This window comes from Capsicum annuum, chromosome 12 (genome assembly GCF_002878395.1).
Source record: "Capsicum annuum cultivar UCD-10X-F1 chromosome 12, UCD10Xv1.1, whole genome shotgun sequence".
NCBI lineage: Eukaryota > Viridiplantae > Streptophyta > Magnoliopsida > Solanales > Solanaceae > Capsicum > Capsicum annuum.
Genome location: NC_061122.1, coordinates 733,464 through 750,559, shown reverse-complemented (window position 1 = coordinate 750,559; position 17,096 = coordinate 733,464). Strand labels below are relative to the sequence as shown.

Genomic DNA, 17,096 nt, shown 5'->3' with positions numbered 1-17,096 from the left:
AAGCGTTTCATCATAGATTTTGAATCAAAATTTTAGAAGTTTATATTCTAATTTATATTTATTTATGAAATTTGATCAGATTATGAATATCTGATTTTCAAATATTTTCAAGTTCTTGAGATTTGTATTCACAAAACTTGAATTTCTTTCATATCAAATGCATGTCCAAATATAATTACAAATTTCAAAAATTTTAAAATTTTAAATTCCAACTTCCAAATCTATCACGAGTTACTATTAGGGATCGTTTGGTACACTGCTCGGGATAAATAAGGATATCCCATGAGGTGAGATATTCTGTGGAATTATTTTATTCCTTCGTTTTCATGGGATAGTAATTCCACTATTTTCGTACAAATAGTGGAATAAAATAGTTTCAAAATTAAATAATTCTTTCTACGAAATATGAAATAAAGTTAATTTCAAACTTTATTTCGAATGTATTTTTCTTATTCCTCCTACTAAACAATCCCTAAAAGTGCACAAATACTATTTTTTTTATTTCTTATTCCTTCGAACCAAACATAAAGAATTAAAAAATAAAGCATATACTCTTAGTATAGGCATATTCTATGAACCTTTGTTAATTACTTTTACCAAACTACCCTCGACTTGTATTTTTGGGATTCTTACTAAACCGAATTTACGAGACTGTACCGAATATGTTGTTAGCGAAATTTTTTTTGGAACATGAAGCTGTTATTGCGATAAATTGGATTTGAAAGTATGAAATGCTATACAATTCAATTAATTGATTTAAATTAATTTGAGATTAAGATGTGATTAATTCATTTCTTGAATTTTTTTCAAACTAATTCATGTAAATCAAAATAATATTCTATTCATAAATTCAAATAATAAATGGCAATACATTCGTTTATAATAATGCAAAACCCAATTTAGCTAGAATTAGAAAATATATTCTTATAATTTTTAAACTAAAAATTTTATTTAGACGTGAATTAAATAAATATCAAAAGCTAAAGAGATAAATTTTATTTTCTGCTCAAAATTTGAATTATTTTTCCAACGTAAACAAATTTTATGACCTATATATAATATTCTTCTTTCATGTGCTACGTAAAAATATTTATTTATACATCATATTGTCCCTTTCTCTTCTCAATCACTCAATTTAAAAAAATATTTTTTTAAGATGGCACAAAATGGTAGAGCCTCAAAATCTCTATTTAGAAATTTTTGCCAATATAATTATTAATTGTATTATTAAAAATTGTTTGTTTTTTAAATTATTATTGTTTGAATTTTCAGGTGCAGTTGAAGAGTTTCTTGATGTTGCAGTTGAAGCAGCAAAGAAAGCTGGAGAGGTAGATCTAATTTTACCCAATTGATTAAATTATTTATTTATTTGTCTCTTTTTTTTTTTTTGAATAATTTTAGCTACTTGAATTATAAAGATTCAATTTTTAGGTTGAATAATAGGAAAAGAATGAATTTTTAGCTTGAATAATCAAAACAAGATTGCATTTTTGGCTTGAATAGTAAAAAAAGATTGAATTTTTAGCTTGAATAAGAAAAAAAAATTAAATTTTTAGTTTGAATAAGGAAAAGATTGATTATTTAGCTTGAATAATCAAAACAAGATTGCAGTTTTAGCTTGAATAGTAAAACAAAGGATTGAACTTTTAGCTTGAATAATTAAAAAAAATTGAATTTTTAGTTTGAATAATAGGAAAAGATAGAATTTTTAGCTTGAATAATCAAAACAAGATTGCATTTTTAGCTTGAATAGTAAAAAAAGGATTGAATTTTTAGCTTGAATAATAAAAAAAAAAAAAAATTAGTTTGAATAATAGGAAAGATTGAATTTTTAGCTTGAATAATTAAAACAAGATTGCATTTTTAGCTTGAATAGTAAAAAAAAGAATGAACTTTTAGCTTGAATAATCCAAAAAAAAATGAATATTTAGTTTTAATAATAGGAAAAGATTGAATTTTTAGCTTGAATAATCAAAACGAGATTGCAGTTTTAGCTTGAATAGTAAAAAAAGGATTGAATTTTTAGCTTGAATAATAAAAAACAAATTGAATTTTTAGTTTAAATAATAGGAAAGATTGAATTTTTAGCTTGAATAATCAAAACAAAGATTGCATTTTTAGCTTGAATAGTAAAAAAAAGATTGAACTTTAGCTTGAATAATCCAAAAAAATAAATGAATATTTAGTTTGAATAATAGGAAAAGATTGAATTTTTAGCTTGAATAATCAAAACAAGATTGCATTTTTAGCTTGAAGAGTAAAAAAAGATTGCATTTTTAGCTTAAATAATCAATCAGAATTGAATTTTTAGTTTGAATAATAGGAAAAGATTCAATTTTTAGCTTGAATAATCGAAAAATATTGCATTTTTATCTTGAATGATCCAAAAAAGATTCAATTTGTAGCTTGAAGAATCAAAAAAGGCTTAGTTTTTAGGTTGAATGATCAAAAAAGAATCATTTTTTTGGTAACAATCAGAAAAAGATTCAATTTTTAGCTTGAACAATCAAAAAAAGCTTCAGTATTTTATCTTTAATTTTGGCATTTATGGGTTTTGCAGATAATTCGTGAAGGATTCTACAAGACTAAGCATGTAGAGCACAAAGGAGTGGTTAGTGTTTGTTTAGTTTTTGGCTTAGCATTGGTGTTTTAGCCTATGTTGCTTCAGGCTCTCCAAATATGTTGCACTGTTTGTCATATCCTCCAAAAATGCACTACTTTTGGAGGATCCAGCTGGAGACATTTTTGAAGAGTACGAGCAACATAGGTTTCGGTTTTTCCTTGTAAACAAACCACCCTCCCCAGAGGCCCAGACCCAACTTGGGAGATTACGCTGGTTATGTTGTTGTAAACAAATGCTTTCTTTCTGTCAGTTGATCTTCTTGAAGAGTTATTATTTGCTTAAATTTGCTAGTCAGTTCTTGCTTCTACGAAGGCTAAATTTTTTATATTGAGATGCTCCTCGGAGAATGAACCAAGTTTATGACTTTAGTTTGAGCATCATGATTTATTATCCAGTAGGAATTATAATTAAGAATGAATTTTTACACATTTTTTGTTTTGGCCAAAAGATGTAAATTTGGTTGATTTGCTTTTGTTTGTGGCGACCAAGAAATCCGAATTTCTCAAGGACCAACCGCAGCCTCTGGAACTCGAGGATAATAGGCCCACCCCTCTACCTTTCTATACTTAACCAGGCTTAGTTCGCACGACACATCTATCTTGATTGTTTCTGTCTCGTTTTGTAATTTACGGGTCGTTTTCTGTCTCTTGTTTTATTTTATGGGTCTTCCGTATGCTCAAATTTATGTCATTCATCCTATGTAGGTGGATTTAGTCACAGAGACTGATAAAGCATGTGAAGATCTCATTTTTAATCATCTCAAAGAGCATTTCCCGAGCCATAAGGTTACTTTCATCTCTTGTACTCTTAGTTCCATCACTTCGTTAGCTGCATCCTGAAAAGATTGTACTGATCTGTTTACGGCTCTTTGCTGTAATATATCTCCACTTTAGTTCATTGGTGAAGAAACAACTGCTGCTTCTGGAAATTTTGAGCTGACTGATGAACCAACTTGGATAGTTGATCCACTTGACGGAACCACTAACTTTGTGCACGGGTAATCTCAAATTTCTCCATATTTTGATAGAATGGTTTAATATGATTCACAAAGCCGTTCAAGCTGATCGTTTTGAGACTTGACTAACTTCAGGTTCCCTTTTGTCTGCGTGTCTATTGGTCTCACAATTGGTAAGAAACCAACGGTTGGTGTTGTTTACAACCCAATTATTGATGAGGTAAGATATCTCAATCAACGATGCCTAAATTCTGAATTAGTTGAGTTCCACTGCATGAATCTTCTAAAACCATTCCTTATGTTGAGGTCAAATCAATCCAATACTATCAAATGTTATCTTTTTACCAACAAGAGATTCTCCTCTATAAACTAGATGTTCTCTATAAATTTCCCAATACATAATAATGATCAAGTTAACAAGAAGATATTTGCTTTCGACATGCAGCTTTTCACTGCAATCGAGGGTAAAGGTGCTTTTTTCAACGGGAAGCCTATCAAAGGTATTGTTGCATAATGTTTATGGGGTAGTATTTAGAACATCACGTCTATAACCTATCGATCTCTGACAAGTCTTCTGTGTTGTTTTTATGCCTGCAGTATCTTCACAGTCCGAACTTGTGAAGGCTCTTCTTGCTACAGAGGTACTTGACCTTCCTGATTGTTGCTTTACAATAGCATCTCCCGATTATTAATTAGAATTGCAATCGAATGAAATTTTTAATGAAATGTGACACACAAAAGATCAACTTCGGTTTATCTGTTCTGTTATAACTATGGTTGGCAAGAACATGAAAGTTAGATAGTTGTTTTCACAATATTTTTCAACTACAATTAATTGAACTTGTTGTGGTTTGTGTAAAATCGGAAGTAGCACATAATTGGTGAAGCATGCATCCTTTTCTTAATTGTTTTACTTCAAGCAAGCCTGTGAGTTTTACAAAGATGTGGATAGGCTGCAAATCTCTAGCAGACCCCTATTATATTGAAAGTCTTACTTCCTTCTAAGTTGTCAAACGGCACTCAGCAGTAGTTGTTGGAAAGCAGTATGGCTATGTTATGATGAAGTATACAAGATTTGTTTTCCCGCAACATTTTATTGGAAAAGTTTATTATAGACCTAGGTGGATTTAAGCCTATCTATATATCTCGTTGGTATACTAGGAAAAGTTACTGACATTTTATTTTACTGGGTCAGGCTGGAACAAAGCGGGATAAATTAACTGTTGATGCTACTACAGGGAGAATCAATAGCTTGCTTTTTAAGGTTACGCAACACTTCCAAGACATCCAAGTTTCCAGTTAAATATTTGTTCCGACTCTAAAGAAAATTGGTTTGATCTTCATATTACAGGTCAGGTCCCTCAGGATGTGTGGTTCTTGTGCATTAAATCTCTGTGGAGTGGCATGTGGAAGGCTTGATCTCTTCTACGAACATGAATTTGGAGGCCCTTGGTAAGCTTATAATTTTCTTTTCTTTCTTGTATCATGTGACATATTGGTGACAATTTGCGTCTACATACAGGGATGTGGCAGGTGGTGCTGTGATAGTGAAAGAAGCTGGAGGTTTCGTGTTTGATCCGTGAGTAACGTACTTTATTCCTCATGAACTTTCCGAATAATGTAGTAGTATGAGTTGAAGCTCCCATGTTCATGTTGAGGAAAAAAAGTATCTTTCTCATTTGACGGAAATGAAGGTTTCCAGAGCGGGATGAATGTGCTGTTGTCGAGCTACAATGTCCAGTGATTTTGGAAATTGTTCAAACTCGTTTCCATATTGAAAAAGAAGTAAAGTTTTGTATCCCAAGAGAAATAGTGATCTAGTTATTCAATCATATATTTAGATATACGCCTATTCGGAGCGAAATAGATGCAGTGGATTCTTATTGCCGACCCCAAATGTTTAGGATTAAGGCGAAGTTGATTAATGGATTCATTAATGTAGAAATACACCTACAGTTTGATATCTCTGATGTGTAATAGTTTTTCTTCATCAGATCTGGTTCAGAACTTGACCTCACAGCTCGACGGGTAGCTGCTACAAACGCTCATCTCAAGGACGCATTTATCAAGGCCTTGAATGAATCAGAATGAGATGGAAAATGGAAAGAACTTACTGTCAGAACCGGTTCTCTTTCATTATTAAATTGCATAAAGCTACTCAATTCTTGCCTCCATCTCTCAGGATTCAAGCGTTATTTAGCCTAACAACAATCAAATTCCTGCCATTTACGGCTGGTTGTTAATTAACTAGGCAAGTCTACTGTACTATTCTTTTCAATATTCAAAGACCTGATAATGGTATAGATTCGATTCTTCCTGGAAGGCCATTTTCTATCAGAGACGTTAGTTTGTTTGATGGAAATGGACTTCAATGATATAAATAATAGGACAGATTTGGTTCTATAGTACAAGAAGCTACCTGTAAGGCTCTTTGTTAGCTTCAGTGCTTCACCTTTGTCTTTTGCCTCACTCTTTAGTTTTCATGAATTCCGATTGAACTTACTTTTTTCCATAATAGCTCCGAATTAAGATCAATTCAGGCCAGCAGACTCGAGTTCTGGCTACTTCGATTTTACTATTTTATTTTAAAAGCGTCATTGCTCGTTACTGTGATGTGTCCTTAACATTAACTGTATGAGCCTGGAAGTAATCTTGAACAGTTGATGAATTATTTAGTGGCTGTTCTACTTTTAGGATTGGTAATATTCTCTTGCAGAAGAAGTTTGAAAAGGTTATATCATATATGTTGTTCCTGTGCTCCGTCTAGTTGTCGTATATTTTACTGATCTTTTGACTCAATAAGACAGTGACTTGTAGTGCTAATGTTAAAGACTCCGCTGGTATTTCCTTTTTCCTTTATCTTTGTAATCAATATTGTGAAGTTCAGCTGCATATGAGAATGAGACAAAGTCTAGCGGTAAGAGCGTAGTTTGTGATGTATGATCAAGTCATATGTCACAGGTTCGAACCCTTTCGTAGACAAAAGCCTAGTATCTAAGTGGAGTACGGCAGAGAGAGACCCCATTATTCATCGAGTTTTTTCGAACCATGCATCACTGACCCTAGAAAACAATACTAACATTGGGTCTAATGCAGTTCTTGATGTGTGGATTAGACATATGTCACAGGTTCGAACTCCTTCGTAGACAAAAGCTTAGTATTTAAGTAGAGAACTGTAGAGGGAAGAACCTGTTAGTTATCAGAGTTTTTCGAACCATGCATCACTGGCCCTAGAGAATGAGACAAAACACCGAGGAACCTACAAGAAGAAGAAAGACCCCCCTGCTATAAAGTAATACGGAGGAATGAACCAGCAACAAATTCAAGAAAATAGAACAACCCGTAAAAGAAAAACACCCAAAGTGCCCATGATGCTCCTAATCTAAATATTACTCTGGCATCATGTTCAAGTATGAAGTATACATAAGCCTACTATTAAAGTGGAGAATGGTAGAGAGAAGAACCCATAATTCATTGAGTTTCCAAACGTGCATCACCGACCCTAGAAAACGAGACAAACACCAGAACATACAAAGAGAAGAAAGAACACTACTATATATAAAGTACATAAGGAGGAATGAAGTAGATATGTAAATATCGACAAGAAATTCAACCCAAAAAAGCCCCGAACTGAAAAAGAAAACGGAAAACCAAATTTCTCATGATGCTCTAAATCTAAATATTACTCTGGCATCATGTCCAAGTATGTAAACAAATTAAACTCTGTAATGTGTCCTATTTGTTCCATTTCCATGACCGTTATACCAATTTGCTTCATGAAGACCTTGTGGATTCTTCTCAACATTACTACTAGCAGACTTGTTCCGTTTTATTACCACACACCATGTGATAGCTTCCAAGAATGCAGCGATGATTCCTAGACCAACTAGTGTTGCAATATAAGCTGTTTCCCATTTCTTCTCAGGTTTCAAGATGTTCAAACCTTTGAATATGTTGATGATTCCCAGGACAACAATTGAGTAACCAACCGATCTGTGGTAAATGTTCCAGTAGATCCTGTGCTTGTGATCCCTTTTTGGCCTTAGAAGCATAGCAGAGGCCTGTAACCAAAGGCATATTCAAAAATATTTTCTTACACAATGTTTACCGAGATTAAATTTTAACAATAATATTAGTTAACCAGAGAGTGTCTTGGTGAATTTCTCGTGTACTAAAAACTAATATAATGTCAATAAGTCTTAAGTTGGAACAAGTAATATGAAGTTACAGTAAAAGTTGAGATAGTTGTAAGGAAAATGACTTCTGCTCTGTGTTGCTCGAACTCTCCAAAAATGTTGTGACTCGTGTGTCGGATCCTCCAAAAATGCACAAATTTTGGAGGATCCGACTCGCACCCGTCTACTTTTTTGAAGAGCCTGAGCAACACTCTGTCCATGAGTTGGGGAAGTCATTTTGTCCTCTAACCACCAAATACCCGGAAAACAGCTTCCTCAGGGAAAATGTTTTCTTGAAAAAATGACTTCCGTCATACCAAACAGACGAAAATTTTTATAGTAATAGTGCAAAAGAGAATGAATTGAGTACCTGGAGTGTGGCCAGAGAAAAGAGGACAATGCCAATGGTTCTATGGGCAGTAAATTGAATACCACGTGACTCGCTTCCCAATTGGAGACCAGTAACCCAGCCAGCAACACCGATAACATAAGCTGTGATTTGCCAAATAGAGTGTAGGTAAAACCATGCAGGGTCTGAAAACACCTTTAAGTACCTTGCAAACAGGATCCCGATAGGCATCATGATCCCCCAGCTCACTGCATTTAGCAGTCCATGAAGCTGAAAAAAGGCCAGAATTTCATGTTAAAACTTCTTTACCTTTCAAAGATGAAAGGGGGTTAAATTTCGTGTAAAGTCGCTAAACATTATCCACCATAGCAGTAAAGTGGAAATACAATTTTAGTTACACTAATGTAATTGAGCTTTATGTACTATAAAGTCACTAAGTTTTATCCGTTATATATGAAAGTAAAGTCAAAAAACTATGTTTCATTGCATTACATAAAAAGGGAAGCCCAGTACACGAAGCATCACGTATTTGCTCAGGGTTCAAGGAAGGGTTGCACCCATGTTAGCGGCAGCCTACCCTAGCACAAGTATCCGTGAATGATTCTGTTACTTGAACCCATGACCAATAGGTCACATGAGACAACTTTACGTTGCTCCAAGGCTCCCCTTCGTTTTATTGCATTAAATAACTGCAGTTTGCCTACTATACTGACAAACCTACTCATCAAGGAGACTTTTCTGCTATATCAAGTGTTGCAACTTTACTGTCATGGTGAGTAAAAGACCAGTTACTCATAGTGCGACAAAAAAAGTTGAGCGACTATACGTGAAGTTAAAGAAGATGAATTGGCTTACATTTCTCTTGTTAAATTGTGAGCTTGCTCGTGTTGTCGTAGTCCTAGATTGTCCAGAAAGAAGGCTGAGAGGTCCAGCAGATTGAGTATTAGCACCAGAAGTTTCATGCATTGCTGGTGAATCCCCTGAAAGTGGACCTTCTTGCCAAAGTTGGTTCACAATTGTAGAGTTAAAGTTGTCAAGTTTCAAAGTAGCAAAAATAGTGATTTCATTATTCAAATAAGTAGCTGATAAATCAGTGACACTGAAACTCAAATCCCCTTGTTGTAACTGTGTCTGATAACTAGTAACAGGTGATGTATAAACTCTCATATTCCCATCTGATTTTTGATATGCAACAAGTGCTTGTGAACCAACCATGCCTTGTGAAGTTGGATTTATAGCCCATGCCACCCATCTTGTAGAGCCTAGCTTAGTGTGTCGATAGGCGATTTTCGCGGTTTTCGTTGAAGGGCTGTAACTCCAGTGGAGGAATGAGTTCAAATATGGAAGGTCACTGCATGAAGTGAACATTTGGTTGCTTGTGAAGTTGTACTTTGTGCATGATTGTGCATGAGTGGATGACACAAAAAGAGTAAAAAGAACACATGAAATCAAGAAACCACTTGACATTTTCAAGAAAGTTAAGGATTCTTGAATACTATGTTGTTGTTGTTGTGTTGTTTGGAGAAATGGAATTTAAGTGTTACATATATAAGGGTGTTTGGGGTAGGGGTGGGGGGGTCAATGGGGGTAGGCCACTTGTCAAAGTGGTGTTTACTAATTGACTTATGTTTCAACAACTATTTCTCTTTATTTCACACCTACACATGTCTAACATACAACTAAATTTGATATCTTCAATAAAGTAAGATTTAAACAAATGAAAGAATCTTTCAAGAAGAATAAATTTGTTTGAAAGTACAAAAAAGTTGTTAATGACTTTCTTTCTACCTTCATACATTTGATTCTTGCTACATTTTCAAGTTAGAAGGAGAGACTCGGAATTACTGGTAAAGTTGTTGTCATGTTATCATAGGTCACCAGAGACTCGGAATTACTGGTAAAGTTGTTGTCGTGTGATTTAGAGGTCACCAGAGACTCGAAATTACGGGTAAAAGTGTTGTCATGTCATCAGAGGTCATCAGGGACTCTAAAGAGACTCGGAATTACTGGTAAAGTTGTTGTCATGTTATCAGAGGTTACCGGTTCAAGTCGTGAAAACAACCTCTTGCAAAAATGAAAGGTAAGGCTCTGCGTACAATAAACCCTAGTGGTTCAGTTCTTTTTCGAATTTTGCTTATAGCAGGAGCTTTAGTGCACCAAACTATCGTTTTTTCTTTTTACATTTTAGACGATTGATGCAACTCATCAAAGAAGTATACCTTGGTTATGTTTTAGCTCTTCGACAAATTTAGTATAAGCGTAACGACCCATCGATGAGTATTTTATATTTATTACCTTAGACACCAAAAAGTATTAATTATAACAATTTATTTGCTCTTAAGATACCTTTCTTGATGAAATAGGATTTTCAATAATTAGAGCAAAATTATGCAAGTACAAATCTTGACTCCATAATTAAGATAAAGTCAAAAGAAAATCATATGGCTAATTCTTGAAAATATGAACTAGCATTAGAAAAAAATCTTACCCACTATAAATAAGACAAAAATCATACAGTAAAAACACTAATTAAGCTCATTGGTTATGAAACTTTTAGACTTAACCACTTCATTATATTAACTACTTATTTTGTACTCTTTTTAACAAATTGATTATTTAATATAAGTGGGTTTGGGAGTGAACATAACTAGTTGGATTAGGTGCATAATAATACCCAAGGTCAAACCAAACCCAACCCCCCCCCCCCCATCCCCCAACCTCCCCCCCCCCCCCCCCCCACCCCTCTTAAACTTCCAAATGAAAGGGTGACCTAAACCTTTTAAACTTGTATGATCCGGCCTGTCTAGTAGTCATAATCTTTTAGCTTATGTAGTTGTCGGCCTTCCTACACACATACGTACGCCAGAATGCCTCCTTGGTTCAGGACAAAATCAAGTCGATACATACGATAGCGTAGTGGCGGAGTTAGGATTTTCGTTAAGGGGTTCATTAGTGAACATACGAACTAACCGAAGGGGGTTCAACATCTACTATATATACATAAAAAATAATTTTAACTATGTATATATAGCATAATTTTCCGACGAACCCCCTACTTGAAGGGTAGCTCCACCCCTGAGTCGATAGGTGAATTGCAACGAGCTACTATGGTCAATGGCGGAGGTAGAATCTTAACTAAAGGGGTTCAAAATTGAAAAAAGTAAGCATACGAACTAGTCAAAGGGGGTTCAACGTCAATTATATATACATAAAAAATAATTTTAACCATATATAAATAGTATAATTTTCCGTCGAAGGGCTCTAACCATAAGGTGGCTCCGCCCCTGACTATGGTATGACTATGTTGAAGCTTCAAACGTAGAGCTTTGATACCATTAAGTTTAGTTATGTAAATCTAAGTCGCACGGATTCTTCACTTTCGATGCCGCACTCGTGTCGGATTCTCCAAAAATAAACTACTTTTAAAGAATCCGACACACACCCACAGATACTTTTGAACAGTCCGAGCAACGTAGATGTACATTGGCTGTATAAAAAATTTTAAATTATTTTTACGGTACTGTAAGACTCCAATATGTAAGAATACACTCGACGTGTTGTTGTTGTCGTCGTCATGGTTCTTTCATAAATGTTAGGAGTAATTATAACATGATAAGTATAACAATTAACCTGCTATCGCAGGTCAAATTAAATTATAATATAAAAATTCTTTACACTGTCGATATATATCATTTAAATTCTCATTGAATTCCTTATCTTATGCAACTCTTCACTAGCTTTATATTTTTCTACCTACTCTTTTTAATAGGATCTAAGCACATTTTTATCACCTTCTTTGTATGTTTAAAGAAAATAAAATTTGAGTTTTAATAAAAATTATGTCATTTATCGCTACACACAAACTTTATTATATATAACACAGTCGGAAATTTATGCGATACGTTCTGCTAGGGCTAGACGACAAACTAATATTTTGTCTATCAAGTTGAGAAATATATGAACAAACGTTAAATCTGAGTCTAACGTTGTTTTGAAGGATAATTTTTCAAAGGATATGGCCCTTACATAAATAACTTTTTGACGTGTCCTTTTGACTATCTTAGAGTTTCAAATTCCACAAGTAAAACTCGAAGTCATTATCCAAGAATTTCTTAGTGAAATTTGAAACTTTAAGACTATTATTTGTTTTTCAATTACAATACTTGAAATTGTGGCTATTTGTTAAATTTTCCCAAAACTTTCTTAATGTTGAAAAAATGCAAAAAGGTGTTATGTGTGCAAATATTCAAGAACAACTAAAAGCCCAAAGAAATTGAGAGGTCCAGATATTCAAATGGATCAAATGATTTTTCTTCAAAAAACAACATAAATCCCGACAATTTGAAAGTTAATTACAAAAGATTCCAACATTTTGATCTGTCGAGATACATAATACATCCAACGAAGATACATTTTTTTCCCTTGTAAAGATATACATAATTAGCTTCCGATAATTTTTTTTTCGATTTTGGGTCTGTCGACATACATAATACATCCAACGAATATACATTTTTTCCCTTACTAAGATACATAATTAACTCCCGGTATATTTTTTTCGATTCTAGGTCAGTTGAGATACATAGCTAGCTCCTGATACATCCACCGGTACATAATTAGCTTAGATTTTTGTAATTGCTTTGTAAGGATGAGAATTTGTATAAATATGATAAATTAAGGTGTATATTTACGTTATTTTTCCATATTTTTTATCAGAACAAGCACATCCAATTGATTAAATAGCTCACGAATATAAGATATAAGTAAAATTCATGTAGAATATGCATATAATCATATATAATCATCAATTAATATACGTATATCAACTAGAAAAAGTAAACAGTGAATCCGATCAGCTATTTTCGTATAGATCCTACAAGTGCACTCATTAGGAAAGTCGGATACTTTTCGGTTTCGCGTTAAAAAATAGTCATTATTATTGAGTTTCAAATTTCACAAATAAAATTCCACGATCGGGTCTTGAAAATTGAGCTATGAAATTTAAATCAAAGTCAATGGCTATTATAGGAGTAATAAATTTAGTTATACTAGAGAAAGATGAATAAATAATTCTTAGTTATTTTTTTTAAAAGATATCCCAAACACATTTTTAAAAAAAAATAAAAGGTCGAGAAAAATATTTTAATAAGGAAAAAATAATGAATAACGTCTTTTGCTTGCAGACTAAATTGGACCAAATTAATTGAGTGTCCAGCTTAAAATAAGATTATTATTATTATAACTATTATTATCATTATTATTATTATAGAAAGAAATGACTTATAATACCTTTTCAATTTTTTGCAAGGCTGTCAACAGTTCAAGAAAATTTGGAAAAAAAAAAACAATAAGCCCACTTGTTATGATCTTTCTAACATGTAAAAAATTTGTATTAAAAAAATAGATAAGCTAAAATTAAAATTTTGTAGATAAGAAAATATTAAAATAGCCAAATGAGAGACAAAATAATGGATACCCTACAAACCAATTATTTATTTTAATGACTATTTTCAAAATTCTAATTATAAGTATTAGCTCATGAAATTTAAAACTTAGACAACTCTAAATTTAAATCAAATTTAGTTGATATATAAATAGACACATATTATCTTCGGAACAATTTTAATTATTGTTTAATTGTATTTTTATTTATATTCAAGAAGGTTGTCTCCCCTCATGTCACGGAACAAATGTTTTATATTCAAATCAGATTTTCGAAGAATTCTAAAAATCTTCTTTGTGTGGAAAATATAATTTTCAATATATGTATTTTTGTGATAATCAAATTAGAAAATAGAAACTTATATATGAATTTGGACATTGGTGGAGCCTATTATTAGTGTACATTTTTTTGTCATTTATAATAAGTGTTTGAAAATTATGTTGATATATTCTTTGCTTTTTCACGCGTGTATTCTCTCATTTTCACATTATAAAATAAAAGGAATTTTTTTTAAAAAAAAAAAAAAAAAGAATAGCACTTTAGGTAATTTGAGAATGAAGAATATAATTAAGAATAATATTTTATGTACATATATTTTTAGAATCGATTTAATATTATATGTTGATTCAATACTGAGTTAAATACAAAGTCAATCAAATGAATGAAATTAACTTTATTTTGATAATCCTAGATTTGTCAGTATATAATTGATTACAAAATATTTATATTTTTATAAGAAATTATCTTATCTCATAGTTTTGAAATGAACGTCTTTTTTTCTCCTCGTTTCGCCTTTTCCCAGAAGAACGAAAGGAGAAATCAATACTTTTTAGTCAGGATATCTCACGTGTCAACACTTACTCGAGATCTCATTTATCATATTTCATTATGAAATACATAAAAAAGAATTTGAAGAATTCGAAAAATTAATATAAATACACACACATAATATATACATACACATCCCTTCCTACCTTTTTGTGTATATACATGAATCTAAACGCTACTAATAATGTTGTTTTGTATATTATATTGAGCTATTTATATGAAATATTTTTATAAAATAAATTAAGTATCACTTTTTTTCTACATTTTTCTTGTACTTACACGTACAAATATATATATAAAATATGAAACTTCTAGGAAGCATCTATAATAAAACCAAAGTAATTAAATACGTACGAATATATATAATAAAATAAAAAGTAATAAAAAAGTTAAGGATCAGCATGCTTTGATTGGATTCTATTCATATACACTTTTAGAATTGGCTTTTCTGTCTCTCTTTTTATTCCTTTTATAAAATAAAACCAGCTTCATTTAATAAAAGCAACCCGTATCTAATGTAATCCTACAAGTCAGGTTCGGAAAGAGTGATGTGTACGTGAATCAGTTAAGAAGTCACGTAAATAATAGTGGAGAAAAGTACGATAACAACAGAAAATAAATAATAATCGAAATATAAGAAATAACATATAATAATTTTAAAAAATTAAAATAAAGAGGAGGCATAAGTCTAATATAACAACAACAATAATATATCCAATGTATTCCCACCTAGTGAGGTCTAGGGAGGGTAGAGTGTACGTAGATCATACCACTACCTCAGGTGAAATAGAGAGGTTGTTTCCGATATAACCTCGACTTTGAACTAATAACAGTATAGCAAACACAAAACATAAATGCATCAAAATAAACTAACAACGCTAGCCACAAGATAATACTAGAGCCACAGGATACTACTAAAAGCTATATATCCAAAACCATAGAGAGAACTCAACCCACAAACAAGAAACTTCAGAAACAAATAAAGAACGCCCCTTATTGTTACCGACGCATTCTCACCCCCTAACCCTTTATCCTAATCCACATCCTTCACACCTTCCTATCAAGGTCATGTCCTCCGTAAGCCGTAACTGCTTCATATCATGTTTAATCATCTTCCTCCAATATTTCTTCGGCCTACCTAGCTCTATCCCGTCTAAAATCATCCATAGCCAGTGTCTCACACCTCCGCCCTGGAGCATCAGAACCCTTCCTCGTCACGTGCCCGAACCAACGTAACCTTACTTCTCGCATCTTGTCCTCCATCAAATTCACCCCACCTTCCTCCGAATAATCTCATTCATCACCCTAATATAGAAAAGAAAAAAAATGAAATGCGAAAAAGAAAAAAGTGGAAAAGAATAATCAGATTTTGCCAGTTTAATTGTACTTGGTATTTTCTTCTTTATACTTTATGCAAACCTAACTTAACAGAAATAACCGTGTTATGAAAAAAAAAAATACTTTTAATTAAAAAAATAAAAAGTTAAAGTGAAGTATTAATTTATTTATATATTTTGGAGTAAAACGTAAAGTAGAATCCATCGAAAATACCTATTATTTGATTAATATACCCAGGTAGTAGACTATTAATTAATTAAATTTATAGGTTTACAGCAAATCTTAGTGGGTCAACTACTTTAATCTTCTAATTTGACCTCTAATTTATAGGTTTTAGAGCCTATCGAATGTAAAACTTCAAACGTGAGTTATTAATTAGAGAAAATGATACAAAATAATCACTTACAATTTAAATTAAAAATACGTTTGAGTGTTTGTTCGTCGTTTTAGATCGTGAGAATTCATGGTTGTGACAATCACCTTTGGAGGTTTTTTATAATTTAATAGTTTCAGGCCACTTATATTTATAACACATCTATATATTACTTTCAAACCATCTATTTAAATCATTTGCATTAGCTAGCAAAGTTTGGGGAGATCGAATTTATGATATATTACAAATGTTTAGTTATTTGAATTTTTATTGCGGAGGAGTTTGATAAAATATTCTTATATAATCAACAGAAATAATAATAACATACTCAATATAATTCTATGATTATGATTTAGAGATGATCGAATAAGATGTTTCCAAATCTTATCCTACCTTTTCAGGGGTAAGTTACTTTCGACAGACCCTCCTCGACTTAAAAGAGAAGTTGTTTAAAAAAGGATTGAGGAAAGAAAAAGTAACAACAAAATATTGAAATTCAAACAACTCCCGACTACGTACTCACCAACAGTGGCGGAGTCAGGATTTTCATTGAGGGGATTCAGAAGTATATATACGAACTAGTCGAAGGGGGTTCAATGCCTACTATATATGCATAAAAAATATTTTTAGTCATATAAAAATAATATAAAAAACAATATAATTTTCCTTCAAAGTGGGGTCGGATGAAGCCCTTGGAGCAAAGGTGACCGGCTCCGCCACTACTCACCAATCTTCTACCCAAATTCTTGAACTTCATACCTTCTTATCAAAAATCATGTCTTCGATAAATTAAAATTATGTCATGTTCTGTCTAATCATGTTCATATTTCTATTGAATTGTAATTATGTTGATTATAGCCACGTCAATATCACCAACAACACTATCTTGTTTAGTGCAAATTGCACATGATTTTAGTCCATGTCTGACTTCATGTCTAAGAATTTTATTTATTTAACCCAACAACTAATTTAGTGTTAAAAAAAAAAAGTTCAACTATAAAGTGTGATATATTTT

At 32.3% G+C, this 17,096-nt stretch overlaps 2 protein-coding genes across 2 annotated transcripts; one reads left to right on the top strand and one right to left on the bottom strand.

Annotated features, from left to right (window-relative positions):
• Positions 1-997: 997 nt before the first annotated feature.
• LOC107851391 (inositol monophosphatase 3) lies at positions 998-6,047 on the top strand. Its single transcript, XM_016696391.2, has 12 exons — positions 998-1,169; positions 1,273-1,328; positions 2,561-2,611; positions 3,328-3,408; positions 3,517-3,620; positions 3,714-3,798; positions 4,024-4,078; positions 4,176-4,219; positions 4,774-4,842; positions 4,930-5,030; positions 5,101-5,157; positions 5,573-6,047. Exons 1-12 carry the CDS (start codon positions 1,157-1,159, stop codon positions 5,667-5,669), a joined length of 813 nt encoding a protein of 270 aa, XP_016551877.1. The 5' UTR covers positions 998-1,156; the 3' UTR covers positions 5,670-6,047.
• Positions 6,048-7,032: 985 nt separating this feature from the next.
• LOC107851390 (cytochrome b561 and DOMON domain-containing protein At5g47530) lies at positions 7,033-9,625 on the bottom strand. The gene is made up of 3 exons (XM_016696390.2): positions 8,958-9,625; positions 8,124-8,372; positions 7,033-7,639 (listed from the first exon to the last, which is right to left on the bottom strand). The coding sequence occupies exons 1-3, from the start codon at positions 9,567-9,569 to the stop codon at positions 7,295-7,297; spliced, it is 1,206 nt and encodes a 401-aa protein (XP_016551876.2). The 5' UTR covers positions 9,570-9,625; the 3' UTR covers positions 7,033-7,294.
• Positions 9,626-17,096: the final 7,471 nt, after the last annotated feature.